General features: G+C 33.0%; 1 protein-coding gene and 1 pseudogene across 1 annotated transcript; both read left to right on the top strand.

Moving 5' to 3' along the window:
• Positions 1 to 2,999: 2,999 nt before the first annotated feature.
• SmD2 (small ribonucleoprotein particle protein SmD2) lies at positions 3,000 to 4,856 on the top strand. Its single transcript, XM_073078104.1, has 3 exons — positions 3,000 to 3,130; positions 3,210 to 3,462; positions 4,421 to 4,856. Coding segments are annotated over exons 1-3 (360 nt in total). The 5' UTR covers positions 3,000 to 3,128; the 3' UTR covers positions 4,526 to 4,856.
• Positions 4,857 to 5,662: 806 nt separating this feature from the next.
• On the top strand, positions 5,663 to 14,172 carry LOC140746109 (uncharacterized; annotated as a pseudogene).
• Positions 14,173 to 16,922: the final 2,750 nt, after the last annotated feature.

Here is a 16,922-nt window from a genome sequence, read left to right as displayed (position 1 = left end):
TTACACAAATGAAATCAAAACAAAATGGTTTATTTGTTAATAGGTACAGGTACAATAAGGTGGTTTACATATTACTGACAGTTCCATTATATCTAGTCATATTATTATGACATAAAAATATTCAATAAATTGATTATACGAAAGATAACAGAATAGAATTGAATTAAAACATAATATAAGTCTGTCTAATCTCAGTAAGCAGCAGTCCAAATGAATGTTACACGGTCATAATGTAATATGGTCTACATGTTATGTCACTTCTATTAACTATCACCAATCCGTCATGGAGAAGCAGTAGGAAATTTACATGTATCGCAAACTTTTTATTACAAAGCCTAAGAGTAATTCTCTTACATTGAATGTAATTCTCTCAGGATTTTATGCCGTGTCCGCAAACTTGACAAACCTCAACAAATTTTTACAAGACATACATGTGGATAGAGACATGGTTTGTGTGGGTTTGCAAGCACTTGTAGCCGATCCAATGGATTGTTATTTTTTTTTAACAAATCAAAGGGAATTTGCAGCAATCGCTTGCGACGTGGCCACACATTTGTTCGTTTGTAGTTTGTGCTAGATGTCAAGCGTGTCGTTAGAGCTTTTAAGTTAAATGTAAAAAAGGAATATGCAACCTTTTTCATTAAGAGTCAAATAATATTTATTGACAGTTCACTTTAAGTTCCATTTATAAACTCCACGACTACAACGGTTTCATTAAAATAATAAAATAGGTCATAAAATAATGAAATTAAAGGCATGACATAAAATAATTATCAAATATGTAAGAATTTAGATATTTTTTGAGTGTAAATAGTGACATGTAACGAGCAACTGTAGCCACTCTTTAAACTCTTGGGGAATGTGTTACAGGCAAACAAATCGTCTTATGTACATCGACAGTAGTATTGTGATATGTAATTAGTGACATACAGTGTTACAGTTAGTAGCTATATAAACGCTTAGATCCGTATATTGTAAGTGCGTTCAAAATTAATTTTAAGGTACATTGGAATAATGATTACTACTTAATCTGTGTGTGAGAATATTCAGTTAAATAATAGTAAAACGGTCATGGAATAAATGAAATGAAACCTTCAAGATTTCATTACGTGTTTCATTAGTTTATTTACTATAGATGCTTATTTACTATAAAGGTATATCGCCGATCGGAATATAGTTACTTTCAATTAAGCTTAAAATAAAATGAAAGATTCGACTGAATAAGGCATAAAGTGCGAGAGAGTAAGCAATAGTTATAAATCGTGTAATTTCGGTTACGTTCGGCTGTCATGACTTATCGATGTCACGCGCCATTTTGTAAACGATAACTTGTTTGATAAAAATGTAATCCAAAATGACGACATTTACGTTTACTTCTCGTTTTGTTTTCAATGTGTAAGCTAGAAGCATATACAAGTGCCAGACATGTGTGTAACCTATGCGCAAATCACATAAATACAACATAAATATGAACAAATTTAATAACGAAAATATATAATATTATGTATAAAAATGTATGTATTATAAACAATAAATTAATTCATATATATTAGCATCTAATAAAACATTAAACAAATTTGCCTTAATGAACCGTGAAATATAAATGTAATTATAATGGAGTTTTAATAATAAGTATTATGTCTATGGATTCAAGAATATTGCTGAGATATTTTTTGTATTTTTAAAATATTGTATTATACAATGATACCGTTGCTATTATTAATAACCTTAAAAAAAGTGAAATGTATACATTTCTAAAAGGGCGCTGTCATTATACATATACTTTTGCCACAATAATTAAAAGGAATAGCTTTTAGTAAAATATGTATAATTGTATGTATTAGTCAACTTGTCAATTATAACAAATCTATCTACCAATTGTGCATATTGAACATGTTCTTAGAACATGTACCGACTGTGTAATAATGCATATGCAACATGAACACATACGTCACCTTTATTTAGTATATTCTGATATTTCCCACAAATTTACTGTAATTTACGATTATAACATTTTTCAGAAAATATGATCTATTTTCAAAGTTTCACGCTTATTTTTATGTATATAACAAGTTAGTCAGCTGTAAAATGTTCGAGTTGTGATAATATAATTAACTACTAAAATATTTCTGGAAGTACATAAATATTTGTAACAAACACATAGGTACAACCAAAGAAATTGTATTTAGGACTGTGTCAGACATCGCTTAGACTCGTTAGAATAGTAAGTGTATTTGGATGGAAGAATGTATTTTAATATTGTAATTTTAATTACGTTTATCGAGAGACTGTGGGAAAATGTGTAATTGATTATTTTTGCTCTCAAGTCGAAGCAGTTGTGGCTTTCTTGTAAGATTGAGTTAGAGGAATATACTAGCTTGGTTTAATAAATGATTTATTATTTATCATTATAAGAAATAAAAGTGATTCACTAGAAAAAAATGTGTTTATTCTTAACACCCATTATAATAATAAGCAATATCATTTTTTTGTGTCTCCCAAAAATGGCATGATGACCTGATAAAATTCATTTTATAATTCCTACATCGTTTTTAAAAATATTATTTCGACAATAAATCAAATTTTACCGTACATTTTTCCACCTATTTTGAAATAAGCGCGAAAACGCATGCTTCGCCATTGCATAGTACATAATACATGATTCAAACATGTATTGGATAGTATAAATAACCTAATTATTTATATTGGATAACATAAATAATGAAGTCAATGACCCGTATTTACGTATTTACGACCATTATACGGTCTTTTGTGGGATCATTCACGTGTTATGAGACCAGTTAATAAATATTCTTTTTAACTGAAAACTGGTTAACTTGTCCAGTTTAGACTAACAAGTTAGAATATTCCATTAGTTGCTTCATCACAATTTGTAGAAATAGAGTTTTTAGTTTTTACATTTTTATATACGACTCACAATAGTAAATTATTATGATTAATACGGCTGAATGACTGACATTACATGTGCCAAAAGCCATGAGTGTCAAATTAAAAAACAAATCCACCATAGACAAAATAACAAGCGCGCCTTCATATTTTGCGCTGTTTTCTTTTCAGTTTTGTGACGATTGAGAATTAGCGATTAATTTCAGTAAATATCTCGTAAAATGTAAGTTTAAATTTTGAATAACTCTAATTATTTAGTTTATCACGTGTATGTTGTAATAATTGGGCTATGTTTTCTTCAGGGCAACCACATCTAAGCCACGTTCGGAGATGACTCTCGAGGAGTTATCCAAAATTGAAGAGGAGGAATTCAGTACAGGACCGCTTTCAGTGCTCACGCAGTCCGTGAAGAACAATACACAAGTGTTAATAAACTGCAGAAACAACAAGAAGTTGCTCGGTCGCGTAAAGGCGTTCGACCGGCATTGTAACATGGTTCTAGAAAATGTAAAAGAAATGTGGACGGAAGTCCCAAGAACGGGAAAGGGGAAGAAGGTAATATTTGGAATTGAAGTTTCTTCCATTTGAATCGTTTATTAGTTAATAATAAATATGCGACATAACCTCTTTGCAACTTGTCAACATAGTAGTCAAAATTGCATGCATTAGTGTTTTTTTTTTAATGATTTTACCTGACGTGATGTGGTCTCTGTTACCCATAAACATCAGTAACTAGCTCCAGCTCCAGCTGTGAGAACTTATTGTAATGTCTCATAATCTGAACTTCGCTTCACATTGAATTGAATTGGAAATCTTCATATAAATGTTTTCCCTACATTCTCAAATCAAAACACAGTAAGGTTAGTTTTATTATTGTCTTTGAATCTCCTTTATATCAAGTTTATTTTCTTTACACTTTGTTTTAGTTTATTGTATTTGCAATTTGCATTGCATTTCATAATTTACTAAAATCATAAATCTGATTGTAGCAATATACAACTGCAATTAAATAGCATTAGTGATTCATGATCTTTATTAATAATCATCTATCAATTTTCACCTACCAAAATATCAAAATTTGACTTTGATGAATATGAAAAAATTATGACCTGTCGATGTTTAGTTGGTAAAACATTGGATAGATTTAATATTGATTATGGGAAATAGTACCACAACATAAATCTTCTCAAGTCCATGTAATTTGGATTGTAGTATCATGGGTATGTCCCATCCTAGAGTAATAGTAAATTTCTGATATTCCTGCCGATGCACATTTGAACAATGATGAACACAAGTTGTGTAACAGTTACTCTGTTGTTATTATTGATGCCACTAAAGTCTAACTAAATGAGAGAGTGTAATGATGTAGCAGGCTTACAAGGCATGTTGTCATGATGTCTTTATTATTACTGTCACTCATATGAAACTTAACCTAACATATTTGTATGAGTCTTATGCACACTACGGAAAAGTTTTATTCGAGTAGGATTTTACAAAATCTATATTTTTTCAGGGTAAAGCAGTGAACAAAGACAAATTCATATCAAAGATGTTCCTCCGTGGCGATTCAGTGATCTTAGTGTTAAGGAACCCACTGGCCACTGCTGCCGGGAAGTGATTTAATAGTAATAAGCATTCTGTAACAGACTGGTGTTTGTATAAGTAATATTTTCTAGCATTTCTGGCACTTTTGTACTGTCATAAACTCATAAGTTTGTCTCTTTGATTCTTAATTAATGTGTTGTGTTAAGAGAAAGCTCTGCTTTAAAAAGATACATTGTAAACCAAAATAAAAGCTTATAAAGAACATTTGGAATATTTTACTGTAGAAATATAAATGTATCAGAAAGAATTTGTAATACAAATATCTCAGCAAGTATAATCTTCCTCTCCAAATAATGTATCTTTAGTACCTACATAAATAAAAATAAATTAATTCATTCCTATTATTCTTTTTTTTATTAACATTGGAGTACTAAACACTCCTGCATTGCACCATTTTCACAATCTAAATACGTTTTTTTTTACATATTTTTCAAAAATATTTATCATATCAGAAAAAGCGCTGTTTTTGGGCGTGTTTTTCTCTCTCTTGGTACACGAACATCACCAATTTCATGAATTTAAGGACTTTCGATGGATCTTTTTGAATACGTACTGGTAAGAGTTGATACCGTTTTTGTCTACTCTCAATGGAATACAATTTAAAGTTTCCACCAAAATGGAATACGTAGTAAGGTCATGATGATATTTTGGTTTGAATATAGGTTATTATAGTCTGGGTTGAATCATGTAGTATTGCTCTATGGTTTTAATGTTGCCAAGTATACAGTAGCTATTTCAGCTATTTGATTTTCGAAAATATATGACATATGTAATTAAAAAAATAGTAAACACTAAAACTACACGTTAAAGAATGCGATAAAAGGATGGAGTTAAAGAGCATAGTAACGGAGTTACCTGTTAACGTTCGAAGTTCCTTGCTACCCTATAGGTATGTATTTCTTTGAAGCAATAAATCTACATTGTTCTATATACTCGCTTATTATTATTATAAAAGGTTATTGCTTAATAAAAATAATTTTGGAACCGAGCAACTTGATCCCTAGGTTTAATTTGAGAAGCATTTATAAAAATAATATCGAGAAGGGCATTATTTAAAAAAAAAATGTAGGCACTCTATGGTTAAGAAACTGGTAACATTATGTTCGGGGAATTCCAATTCCTTTGAAATACTTATTAATATCTCGAGTATTCTCGAGGTAGAGTTGCAGATTCAGATTGCAAAATTTGTTTATTCAATTCAAGAAAAATACTTTGTTCTGTCGTATATAACACTATATAGTATCATTATATATAACAATTGAAGACCGAACAGTACTTATGGTTAGTTTACTTTCGATTCAATGGCCGTTTATTTCCACAAATAATATCGCCATTACTCATCAGCTTTAAAAGGAATTATTGGTAAATACATTAATTATTAAAATGACTAACGCTTGTTTGTTGTACTTTGTTTATAAAAACTTTCAATCTGAAGTAAGTATTGAAAAGTGATTAACAACTTTTTAACGTAATGATACTTAATGATATCATTTTTATCTAAATTACCTACTAATTGTTATGTTTGTCTTCGTTATTTGTATAATAAATTTCACTAAAAAACATTAAAGTCAGTTAAAGTTAGTGAAGTGACGCCAAGGAAAACGTAAGTACCATTTTTAAATTTAAAGTTCTCTTTGCTTTCCTGTAAATAAAGTTATCAAAAATGATTCAAAAAAACGAATGTTACTATGTAATTGCAATAGCAATTTCTGTCTCTTCACAGTTGGTTTTTACTTTGTAACGAACGAAAATACAGTCAATAAAGACGTAGTAAATGCAGTCCACCTGGGAGTAAGTGGCTAGTACCGCCCATGGAGATTTGTAATCAACCTTGGATTAGATTTCTTTCTGAGTGTGGCTACCGATGCATAACCCACTAAAGACTAAATTGGAACACTTAATCACTATTATCTGGGTTGCATCTGGAGTGGTACCCCAAAGATTACTAGGACAAACTCAAATTTACCTGATTGTAAGTGGCTACTTCACCCATGGATAGGTAATCAATCTCAGATAGGATTATAATACTATGTGAGGTGCAAGTCAGGAATAGGGCTCAGTTTAATAAATCCATTATGCAAGTGTCCCTTAACTGTTCTCACAATGAAAATGATCAATGAGTTAGTGTAAACATCAAAGTCTTGAAATATAATAACACAGAAAATTTGTTGGATTAATGAATTAGCAACCATAAATAATAATATAAAGTTCCAAAGAAAATAAAATTTATAGAAATTAAACATATGCATTAATTTAGTATTGTTTGCTTACATGTTTGGCCAATATTGCCAATCTGATTCCAATATTATTATTGATTTAATTGACATTACTATATTACTGTAATAATATCAATACAGCACAAATAATCATTGCTAATTCTACAAAATATTGTCTTTATCCGTACACTATTTTCGCATTGATATTATTGTTTATTTGCCAAACATTATGTAACATAGGATCAGAGCCATCTTAAAGAATAAAGCCTTACAGACATAAAAATTCGGGATCCTTGGAAAGTAATAATTTAAGAAAACAAAAAGCTAACCACATTATAGGTATAAACTAAAAAGTTAATAAGAGGGAAAATGAACTATGCCCCAGTATTTAAATTTAAATACTTTGACTATAATATGAGTACATATGTGTCATGTAAGTTATTTGTAATATAATATATTGGTCGAGTGCTGAGTGTTGAGCTTGGAGGTGCTAGAAGGAATAGGATAGGAGTGTAAGTTTTAATGTGATATTGTGTAACTAAGTTTTCTTTGCTTTAAATTTTATTCAAGTATACAGGACATATTTTAACTATTCTTTTAGTATAAATAAAGAAGATTTTGAAGGTGGTAGAACCCTTTGTGGTTCGACTCTGGCGGCACCACCGCCACACCTATTCCTGGCTTATAACAGCAGTGTTAAGTATTGCTGTGTTCTGGTTTGAAGGGTGTGGTAAGGGAGAAAGTGTGGTAGGGGCGCAGCCTTGGCTGATCTCCGATACAAATATCTAATCCTATCTGAAGTCGATTATGCTCATCTGCTACTCCATATTATAAAAAAAAAGAATTTTCTACATAAACTAAATTGCAGAAAGTTCAGAGATTTGAGCCAAGTATCTAAATCTCAGATGTCCAGATTGAGAGATCAAGGTTCAAACTATTGGGCTATTACTTCTGATCACTTTTTAGAAGTAGTAAGTGGTGATGGTAAGTGGCCACTGCAACCCATGGAACTCTGTAATCAACTGTAGATAACACTTGATTCCTACCTGAGATTGGCTACAGATGTATTGCTACCCCTGAAGTGAAATGCCTCAGATTAGTATGTCTCCCTTACCACAAATTTCAAACTAGAACACAGCAGCACGACAACGGGTGTGGCGGAGCAGTCACTATACTGGTTTGATGTGCAGAGGGTCCCAGGTTCAATCCCTGGCCAGACAGATATTTAAATGAAGAATTTAGATTTCTGGTGTGGGTGGTGTATTTGTCTATGGATGTGTCCATGGCATCCACAATACAGGGAATCCCAGTGTGGGGCTGTGAGTGAAGAAAGTATCTTAACTACATTTGAGCAGAAATAGGTTACTTAACAAACTTAACAAAAAACAAACGAATAAACACACACACACACAGACACACACACATATACACACACATATACACACACACATACACACACACATACACACACACACACACACACACACACACACACACACACACACACACCTATTTCTGCCAATTAACAGCAGCGTTAAACGTTCCTGTATTGTGGTTTGAAGAGTGTAGTATGGGAGACATACTTTTTCTAGGCATTCCAGCTTAGTCCTCGGAGGGAACTCCCGGTAGGAATCTTATCTAGGATTGATAAAAGATGTCCATTAGCGGGTGTCACCACTTACCTTTAAGTGAACTGCGTGCTCGTCGGCTACTCTAATAATATAAAATAAAATTAGTTTTTATTTACAGCTAGCAGTATGGCTCCTGCGTTTAGTAAGGAAGCCATTCTGGTAGGTGATGTGGACCACTTCTGCCTCGTGTGTGAGAACTACATGAGAAGTGAACATGAAGTTACTGCACACATCACAAAGTCAGGACATAGAACCAATTTGGAGGACACCAATTATGTGGAACAATACAGGGTTGATCGCATCAGAAAGGTGACTTGACTACTTTAATAGTATCATATGGTATAATAGTATAATTTTAGTAACAATCATCATCATCATCATCAACAACCTATTACTGTCCCACTGCTGGGCACGGGTCTCCTCTCATAATGAAAAGGATTAGGGCATAAACTAATGCGCTGGCCAAGTGTGTATTGGTATACTTAAAATACCTTTGAGATTTTTTTTATAAATCTCTCAGGTATGCAGGTTTCCTCAAGACGTTTTTCTTCACCATTTAGCAAGTGATAATTAATTTCTAATACGCACATAACTTTGAAAAATCAGAGGTCTGGGATTTGAATCTAGAACCGGACCCCTAGATCGAGAGGTCGAGTTTGTTAACCACGAAGCTATCACTGCCTAACAATAGGAAGTATCTATTTCTGTATATATTTATACCTACATTTATTTTCACGCTGTTTTTTTAGTATTCTATGTTATCGCCGTGTAGCGATGTTATATCGTGAGATGTGTGTTATATCATGAGATACAGCCCTGTGACAGACAGACAGAACGGGGGCTCAGTGATAGTATCGCCGTATTGGGACCACAGTCTTACGATACTATAACAATATAAATAATAATTTAAAAAAACTAAAAAAACACGTTTTACTCTGAATTGAATTATTATATAAGTAACTTAAATTTTATTATAATTGTCATTAACAATTAATTATTAACATATTTTAGTTTTTAGTTCGATAAGGAATCTAATAAGGATAATTTCCCATTGGAAATTGTTATCAAATTAGCAGTGATAGCCTAGTGGTTAAGAACCTCGGCCTCTCGATCGAGGGGTCCGAGGTTCAAATCCCAGGCACCACTGATTTTTCAAAGTTATGTGCGTATTACAAATTAATTATCACTTGCTAAACGGTGAAGGAAAACATCGTGAGGAAACCTGCATACCTGAGAGATTTATGAAAAAAACATCTCAAAGGTATGTGAAGTCTACCAATACGCACTTGGCCAGCGCGGTGGACTATGGCCTAATCCTTCTCAATACGAGAGGAGACCTGTGCCCAGCAGTGGGACAGTAATGGGTTGATGATGATGATGATGATGTTCTCAAATTATTGCATTGTCATCGGTACTTGATACGTGTGTAGTTTCAAATTAATCAGGGTTGTTGAAACTGGTGAAAATTGAGCTCAAAGATTCCGTTACATACATACATACATCGATACAACCCAAGTTAATAAAGACGTGGTAAAAATAATAACTTTAAATTGTTTTCAGATCAAAAAATGGTACTTTTGCGAGTTCTGCAATATTTTGCTCTCGACCCTAACGAAAGTAAGCTTACACGTGAAGGAACCGAAACACAATGAAATTAAAACGTCGAAAATAATTGAAAGAAGGGACGGGTATGTGGTTCTTTTGGAAAATATTGCGATAAATGAAGATTCTTGGCACGGCCTTAGTGTCAACAACTGCGCTGTTTCCTGCGCGCTTTGTAATGAAGAATTTGATGATAAAGACGATCACAAGAATGAAACGAAACATATAATTAACTTGATTAAAAGTACAGTCAGTTATATTGATAACAATGTTTATCGCAAGGTAAGTGCAGTAAATGTAGTAGGTATAGTGATATATTATACTAAATATATTGTTATAATTAAAATTATAATAGTAGTTTTTAGATGACACGTATATTTGTAAGACGCTCAGTAGCAGAATAAGCGACTATGTAACAAAAATGTGTCACAACTAACAATTACCTTATTCACAAATAAACTGATTTGATTTGATTGTTATCCAAAAATTGTAAAAATAACAAAATCGCAATTATTTTTGAAACGCGACACAAAAATATTTTTTTAGGTGTACAATTTATTTATTTGTAGAGCTAATAAGCATTTTTTTTTGTTTTCATAGACAGATGATGGTACCTTCCACTGCCTGACTTGCAACGTGGTTGTAGCAGAGATAACAACTCACCTTGATGAGGCAAAACATAAAGAACTCTTAGAAAAGTGTAAACTAATGCTATCTAAGAGAAATGCTAACAACAATAAAGATAACAACGAAAAGAAAGATGGTAACGAAAAGAAAGATGGTAACGAAAAGAAAGATGGCAACGAAAAGAAAAATGGCAACGAAAAGAAAAATAGTAACGAAAAAAAAGATGGGAACGGAAAAAAAGATAGTAACGGCAAGAAAGATGGTAACGGAAAGAAAGATGGTAATGAAAACAAAGATGATAACGAAAAGAAAAATGCTAATAAGTTTGAAACTGTGTATCGTTCGGACAATGTTAAAGCTACTGACAGCCCACGTAAAATAACCAAGGAAAATATTAAAACATCCAATGAAGAGAAAACAGAATCGGACGCAGCATTCGATCAACATATTCGCCAAGCCTTAGGAGCAAAGGACTACATTTATTGTAATGATGAAGGCAAAAAGTTTTGCATTCTTTGCGATTGGCAACCTGGATTCATCGGAAATTAGAAGCCATCTTAACGGAGAACACCATAAAACTATTCTGAGAATGCATCAGAAACGCGGAAAAGAATTAAACTCACCGACAACGGAAGTTATAACTGATAACAAAGATACCTCTGACATACTAGACTCAATTGAAAAATTCCAGAAGAATAATATTAACATCAATTTCGAGGCACACACAGCTGTTTGTAAGACGTGTTCAAAGAATCTAGAATTCGATTCTGAGGCAATAGAAAATCACATTCGGGAACACAAAAAACCGGCGCAAAAGAAAGTATCTGAAACCACGCCAAATTTATTCAAAAAAGATGAACACAGTAAACCAAAGGATAGCGGAACGTTATTCACTGCGCCAGTGTTCAAGAATCGTCCCATAAATGATAAAGAGAGTGTGGAATTAGAACTAAAGAAACAAAAAGACTTAAATGAAGCGATACAGAAATTGGCAGAAGAACATGAATTAACTCACGATTCTAATAACAAAAAAGTGCATTGCCCAAAATGCAACAAGGACATTCCATACTCAATTAAAAACATCAATGAACATGTTTTCGCAATATCCCACATAAATAATGATCAATCATCTAGTAGTAAGAAAAAATCTAAAGGCAATGAAATAGTGAAGCAGAATAATCCAAGAAAATGTGAATTGAAAAAAGTGCTCTTGCGTTCGTTTTTAGAGATTGCTACCGTCGCTGCAAATGACAACGTTCAAGATATAATATTGAATGAAAAATATTGCATTTCCTTTAACAGTTTCATGTTCATAGGTAACCTTGGCTTTAACTGCGTTAGATGCCTGGTGTGTTTAGTAAATCTGTACCCTGCGGATTTTCCAACACATTTTGGAGAGGAAAAGCACGAAAGAGCACTAAACGACGCATTTCTGATTATTCATTCAGACGGGGAATTTATAAGAGAGGTAAGAGTTAACCTCGTAGTGTCTAGAATAGGAATTGGTGCATTTGGAATACGTGTATTTCAGTTAGACGTTTGTTTTTCACGCACATAATAGTTTGTTTTTCGACCTAACAAAATTAACTCCAAAATTACATCTTATGTTATTAGACAATAAAAATAATAAATTTTAACATTATTATTTGAGTTTCGCAGTCTTATATATAAAAGTCTCGTGTCACAATGTTAGTTACCGTACTCCTCCGAAACGCCTTTACCGATTTTCACCAAATTTAATATGCATATTCAATAGGTCTGAGAATCTGCTACTATGTATTTTTCATACCCCTCAGTGATAAGAGTTGTTCACCCTGTTTTTTTATTTATATGGCGACACAACGTTTGCCGGTGCTAGTGATATGTAATATGTGGTATATAATCCTTACATTTTCCAATTCTTGGGTATATTTGACCTTAACCCTTTTGTCTTTTTTAGGTTTCACCAGAAGCATACCACTGCGGTTATTGTAACACTTTTGAAACATCCTGGGACAAAATGGAAGATCATTTGAAATTGATGTCTCATAAAGAGAGCAAAAATTCCGCTCAGTGGCGCTTTTTACAACATATGTCGGTGTTGGAGCGGGAACGTGTGCAACGGGAATTTCAAAATGATTTCATGCACAGAATAAGACACTTTAATCATATGTTTTTCAAATGAATCAACAGATCTCTCATTATATAATAGCATAGTTTTTTCACAGCTTACCTGATCAGCTATTTTCTTAAATATATATTAGTATAGTCCGCGCCAAACTGCTAGTCCGCTCTGAAATTGTTGCGAGTAGGTGTAGTCATACAATTTGCTATGGCGTCGCGATTCATTTCTATATTCAGAGCGGACTAGCAGTTTTCCGCGAACTATATGAGTATATTGTACTAATCCCGATGGAATAACGGCAGTTTATTCGTTCTACGTTTTGCCAACATAGATGTCTTCTAAGTATAATTATAACCAATGAAGGCAGACGAAGCCGTGAGCTAAGTATTCTATAATCTGATTCATAATTAGGTGTCCAAACAGTAAACAAACAAATGTCACTGTCAAAATTAACAAGAAACAAAAACTTTAACAAAAAACGAAACCTTTACAATTATTCACAATTTAACAAACGCGCTATGAAGACGATAATACATTCGAGTTCGATTACAATCACGAAAATGAATAACATCAGCTACGAAATTTAAAAATGAAGGCACAAGAAATGTTTAGGGTTCCGATTGTGTTACCATTATCACATTTTAATTTTCTATCATAAACCTTGTTTTTTATTATTATTACTGTATGGAACGAAATAGAGGTAATGTAAATATTAGAAAATGTGAATTGATTTACTTTATTTAGATTATTATTTTATTCTTGTTGTATTAATTTAATATTGCCAAAAAGAAGAAACTACCATTTACAACACGTACGTAAAACACGTTTAAAACACGTATTTTCTTAATAGGTCAACACCTTTGTTTACATTTTGGACACCTAATTATGAATCAGACTATACGTAAAATTTATTCACATAGAAGTCAAATATTAATAATAACTATCTTCACAATTTGATCTGATCTAGTTGTCAGTCTGTCTGAATATTAAAATATTTCTTATATTAATATTATTAGAAGATACTTAAAAATATTTTATGAAGAAATATATTGACAATTTTTAAATTAAAAACAGGGTGAAATTAAGCCTGTAATTTTATACTTACTGTTTTACCTCTGCGTTGATGTTGCCCCAACTATAATAATCGTAATAAGTGGCTGGCTGGCAATGATGATAAATTATAATTAAAACTTTTTATTTCTTATCATTTCCTTTCTTTGATTTTTATTGTTTATTTCCTGTTATTCTTGTGTAATCTTAAGGTTCTTAGAGCTCTCTTTTAGTTTTTCGTGCTATTTAGCAACATTTTTTGGTAATTTTGTTTTTTTTTTCATAACTGTTTATTTTTAAGAAATTTGAAGACCCGTACATCGGTTTCATTAATTATTATTTTAAATTAGTTGCGGAATACATATTTAGGTAATATTTTCGGCTATTTCTATTATAAGTAAAGTTATGATAATAAATATATTGAACCGTATTTTTGTTTTATTATTTCACAGATGACTAATCACATTTTGAAAGTTTGTGTGACAAACGAATTTTTCACTAGCTTTTTATCGTCTCGCTATGTGAGCTCGCTAAATGCATGGAGAAAAGTGTAGCGGCGTATCTGTGACTGACCTCAGGTAGGAATCTATTCGGACTTACTTTTACTTTTAGTCTGTCATGATTCCTTCCTAGAATTTGACGATACTATTCCCCTGAAGGCCCATTTGCCAAATTTGGCCAAAAATTCACCCTATACGAGTATGTGTTCATAATCGTTTATTTCATACAAACTTCACACACGTCTTACATATAAAATTCCACCCATACATGGTTCAAATATTTCATACGTGTTAATGAATGTTATTACTAATAGATGGTGCTCTTTCGCTTCAAATGAGCGAAGAACAAAGGTTACAAACTTACAACAAGCGAACAACCTGGTTAAATACGTTATTCACCGACAAAAAAACAGATGTCGCTACATTACCTCGTAACTCGTCGTATTATCGTTCGATAGCCTCGACGTAAACAAACCGACGATTCGCCCTGGCATATAGCTGTACACAACATAATTTGTTTACGCGCCATCGCATATTCGCATTGTAGTATTTTTACCCGGGCCGATTACACGTTTCGTTGTTTTGGCGTGAACTAATGTCGCGAAGGTTTTAACGAAGAAGTGAACTGTGAACTAAAAGCAAAATCGATTAACTTTAACATTTTAAATTTAGAACAATTTGCTTTTGCTTATTGTGCTTGAAATAGTGCATTTAAGTTGTGTGAGGTAAAGCAATAACGCTTTATACGTTTTTCAAATACTATTTGGATACTATTAACTGGTAAGTAAAATACTTATTTGAGAAAATGATAAAGCGTTCTGTAAGGTAATTTTTTTTGTTCCTTATTTTATTAAATCGCTGAAAACGTTTTAAAAACAGTAAGCTTAATAGATAGTATGTTGTTAATATAAAATATGTTTGTTTATTTATGAAGGGTAATAAATAAGGGTTTTCTTAATAATAGATTTAATATTTTTGTCACAAGTTTCATACGGTGTAATCTATAGTTTTAGACATAAAATAATTCTATAAAGAAAAAGAATAGTCTACCCGCGTGGTGGAGCGGTCACCATACCAATCTGACATGCAATGGCTTCCGGGTTCGATCCCGGGCCATAAAGATATTATAATTACTATATCTCTTTGTGTATGTCCATGGCATCCACGATACAGGAAAAATCCTATTGCGATGCTAAAGCGTTTTTTATTATTATTTATTTATATTATATACAAATGATTTACGTTAAGAAACAGAAAATACTATATTGGGAAATATACATTTACAGCATAGTCCATAATACATTTACATCTATAATTATTTTAGATAAACATATATTTTTCCAGGTGGCTTTTGAGGTAATAAAACTTAATAAAAGCAGTAATACAACCGTATTTCCTTTCCTGATTCTGAACCACAAGGGTTGAAATTATAGGGTGAAGGATAACAGGAAGTGACGCATAAAAGACTTTATTTTGCCGAGTAGCAAGCTTGTCAAGCTCACATTACGTCTTATTTAAATGGAAAATAAATATAATGCAGAAAATCTAGATAGGTCGTTATCATTATTGTCCTACTGCTGGTTACCGCGATGTCCATGGGCGGTAGTAGCCACTTACCATCAGGTGGACTGCATGTTCGTCTGCTACTCCTATATTATAAAAAAAATATATGTTAAGGTGGTAGAACCCTTTCTGGTTCGATTCCGAAGCCACCACCGCCACGCCTATGCCTAATAACGGATGCCCGCTACGCTACGCTACGCTTTAAAAGGTATGATGAGGTAAACATACTTATCCGAGGCCTTCCAGCCTGGTCCTCAGGGGTAGCGGCGCATCTGTGGCCGACCTCAGGTAGAAATCTAATCTTATCTGGTTGATTACAGATTAAAACCGGTTCCTAGTACTTACCTAGCCCATACCTTTCTAATTCACAGATCTTTATACTGTCATATGGAAGTAGGAAGTGATCATACGTACTAAGAGCACATATGCGTTGAAATCGAAGGTATCGATGCTACTAGTAAGGCGATCGCCTTCAAATAAGGTCGCTATGTGTAGGGTCGCCAAACGTACTAACTAATACGAATGTAAGTTCGTTTGTTTGATCCACACGCTATACTATTTAACCGATTGTCTTGTTATTTTGTACACACGTCAAGGGTTCAGAAAACGGCATATGGTACATTTTATACCGAAAAGTACCCTTCCGGAGGGAATTTATTGCAGATATCCACGGGTGGCAGGAGCCATTTACATAGTGAACTGTATGCTCACCTGCTCATGGCAGTCTTATGGGATACCGGAGCCCTTCGGCTTATTAGAATATGGGGCCTCGTAGAAAAGTAATCATTAAAAAATTAAAATATACTAACCAGACTTACAATTTTGAAACTAAAATGTCAGTCGATTTTTTATATTTAGTTGCGATAATATCAAAAATTGCACTAAACATTACCTACGTCTCTTTCTTCTTCATCTTTTATTTTCTATTTTTCTTTTGATAATACTCTCGTAAAGAAGGCCCTGGGCAGGGACCTCGCAGGCCCTTATTGTAAAGAAGTAACGGGTGCCCTGCCCCCATGGCTACAGCTATGCTCAATGCAATTAATCGAACCATCAAAATGTCGATTAAAATAGTTACCGCTTTTGGCTGGAAAAAAACGGTTTAGCCCGACTGGCC

Source organism: Epargyreus clarus, unplaced genomic scaffold (genome assembly GCF_041222505.1).
Source record: "Epargyreus clarus isolate Ecla_fem2 unplaced genomic scaffold, WU_Ecla_fem_2.2 ptg000002l, whole genome shotgun sequence".
NCBI lineage: Eukaryota > Metazoa > Arthropoda > Insecta > Lepidoptera > Hesperiidae > Epargyreus > Epargyreus clarus.
The sequence above is the reverse complement of the archived record's forward strand: the minus strand, read 5'-3'. Positions and strand labels throughout refer to the sequence as shown.

What these genes read in the sequence shown, in the direction of transcription:
- SmD2 (XM_073078104.1), top strand. An exon ending in GAACGGGAAAGGGGAAGAAG is followed by an intron (nt 3,463 to 4,420) that starts GTAATATTTGGA and finishes ATATTTTTTCAG; the next exon opens with GGTAAAGCAGTGAACAAAGA.